The 1945-nt window shown below is 50.3% G+C and overlaps 1 protein-coding gene across 1 annotated transcript; it reads right to left on the bottom strand.

Annotated features, from left to right (window-relative positions):
• Positions 1–216: 216 nt before the first annotated feature.
• On the bottom strand, positions 217–1231 carry DSM5745_10325 (uncharacterized protein; the record flags this gene model as incomplete). The annotated part of the gene is made up of 3 exons (XM_026752341.1): positions 217–392; positions 451–691; positions 830–1231. The coding sequence occupies 3 exons, from the start codon at positions 1229–1231 to the stop codon at positions 217–219; spliced, it is 819 nt and encodes a 272-aa protein (XP_026599403.1).
• Positions 1232–1945: the final 714 nt, after the last annotated feature.

Genomic DNA, 1945 nt, shown 5'->3' on the forward strand with positions numbered 1-1945 from the left:
AGGTGGGAGCCGTATTTCAGTTACTAGTATACATAGGAGATGTAGTCAAAACACTGCAGAGACCGTTTCGTTAGGCATCCGAGCCTCAAGGCCTGTCTTTCGAAAGGATATAAATCTACGACGTCACAACCAGGCCGTCCTGACTCTAATCCAATGCCGTTCCCAGAACTGGGGAAAAGCAGGCCGTTCGAAGCATGCGAAGGGCTCCTCTTCATTTCACCCATTCAGGAAGGGATGTTCCATCAACTCGGCAGCTGTTTGCCTATCCCCCGGATGCCAGGCAAGTGTAAGGGCAACAAACGACAAGAAGGCTTGTCTTTCCTTCTGTTCCAAGTGCAGGATCGAATCTTCAAGTTTCCGCGAAGGTATTAGACCATTATGAAGAAACTCGCCTGCCCAAGCCAGGAGGTTAGTGGAAAAGCACAGGTATCCCTGGATGCATTTGCTTACCGTTTTCATTGAAGAACGGTCCATTGAAATACTCTCTCCCGTTCCTGCAGAGCCTGCCTGTGTCATTTTTGATAGGATTAGACCACCTAAACTCTGCCATGGCATCAGACTTCGCTACTAACTCCTTTGGCGGGGGGCCGAGTAGTGCAATCATTTCCGCTAAATGTGTCTTGGGATTGTAATGGCCTTGGCTGTCATGCACATGGTGGAATAGTTCGGTGTTCTCAATTATATTCCACGCCTGTCACAGAATGGTCAGCTGTTGCGAAATATACGAGTATCCTGAAGATGACGGAACCCAAACTGAGATGTCGGCTTGGACTTTCGTGCGAGGCAGACGTGAAGAGCTACGAGGGAGGCCGGAAGTAGTGATTCATACCAGGACACCGATATTCCATATATCCGCGCTAAAGCTCCAAGGGCAGCCAAGAATGACTTCGGGTGCACGGTACTGGTCCGGCTGTATGGGATGAAAACCAGCTGTTTCGTTCCTCACTCGCCCTTGGCTATCACTCTCAAGGCGAGTTGCTAACCCAAAGTCAACAATCTTTGGCAACATTTTCCGAAGCTCTCGCCAATCGAGGGACCCAAAGTCATTATGGCAACGGTAGACGGTACGTCCGCTCGTCGGATTAGTCTTGCACTGCATAGGCCGGCTGGTGGTCTGGTCCTTATTGAAGTTGGGGAGAATGTCTTCGTTCTCGAACGTCATCAAAATATTGTCGAGCTTCAAGTCTAGCAGGAAGGAGATATCAGCAATGCACAAAGAAAGAGGTGTCATTTTAAGAGGAGGGACTGAAGACAAATGACTTGCCAGTATGCACAACCCTGCATTCTGTGTGGAGGTAGTCAAGACCGGCAAGAAGAATAAGAAGGTATGCCTTCGCAATCGGGAGAGGCAGCCTTCGGTCAACGAAACGTTTTTGGAGAATCCAAAGGGGCTCCCGCATGGGTTCATATGCTAGACACAGATGGCTCCCATCTGGACCTGCCACCTCGAAGCTATCCAGGCAGGTTCGAATGATACCACGACCGCGGTGTACTGGGCTTTGTTGGGAAATGTGCTCCTCGATGTCGCGCTCATGGTAAGCCTCGAGAGAACTGCGGTTATTTATTATCTTCAGTGCTACGAAACGGTCGGGCTGCCAAATATATCTAGTTTGAGTATCCGTCCGTCAGCGGGTGGAGGATGACTGCAGGGGGTGCTGACCTTTTAATATCCTTCGCCAGCCATGTGGTTGAACGTGTTCCCCAGCCGATCTTCACCAATAGTTGATAGTGATTGGCAAGGATCTCTCCTGGCTTCGCGGGGTAAACGTATTTCGGGTCGTAAGCCGGGCAGGCCTCTTCATCAATAAGCTCGTGCTGGGGAACTGGGGGAGCTAACTGAAAGGGAGGAAATGCAACTGGTCTGACGTGGAGGGAAAAGGTCCGCTTTATCAACGTAGGTCCCGTCATTTCTAGGGCGCAAGCTTTAATACCGGGAGTAATGCGC

This window comes from Aspergillus mulundensis (assembly GCF_003369625.1).
Source record: "Aspergillus mulundensis strain DSM 5745 chromosome Unknown scaffold_14, whole genome shotgun sequence".
Classification (NCBI taxonomy): Eukaryota; Fungi; Ascomycota; class Eurotiomycetes; order Eurotiales; family Aspergillaceae; genus Aspergillus; species Aspergillus mulundensis.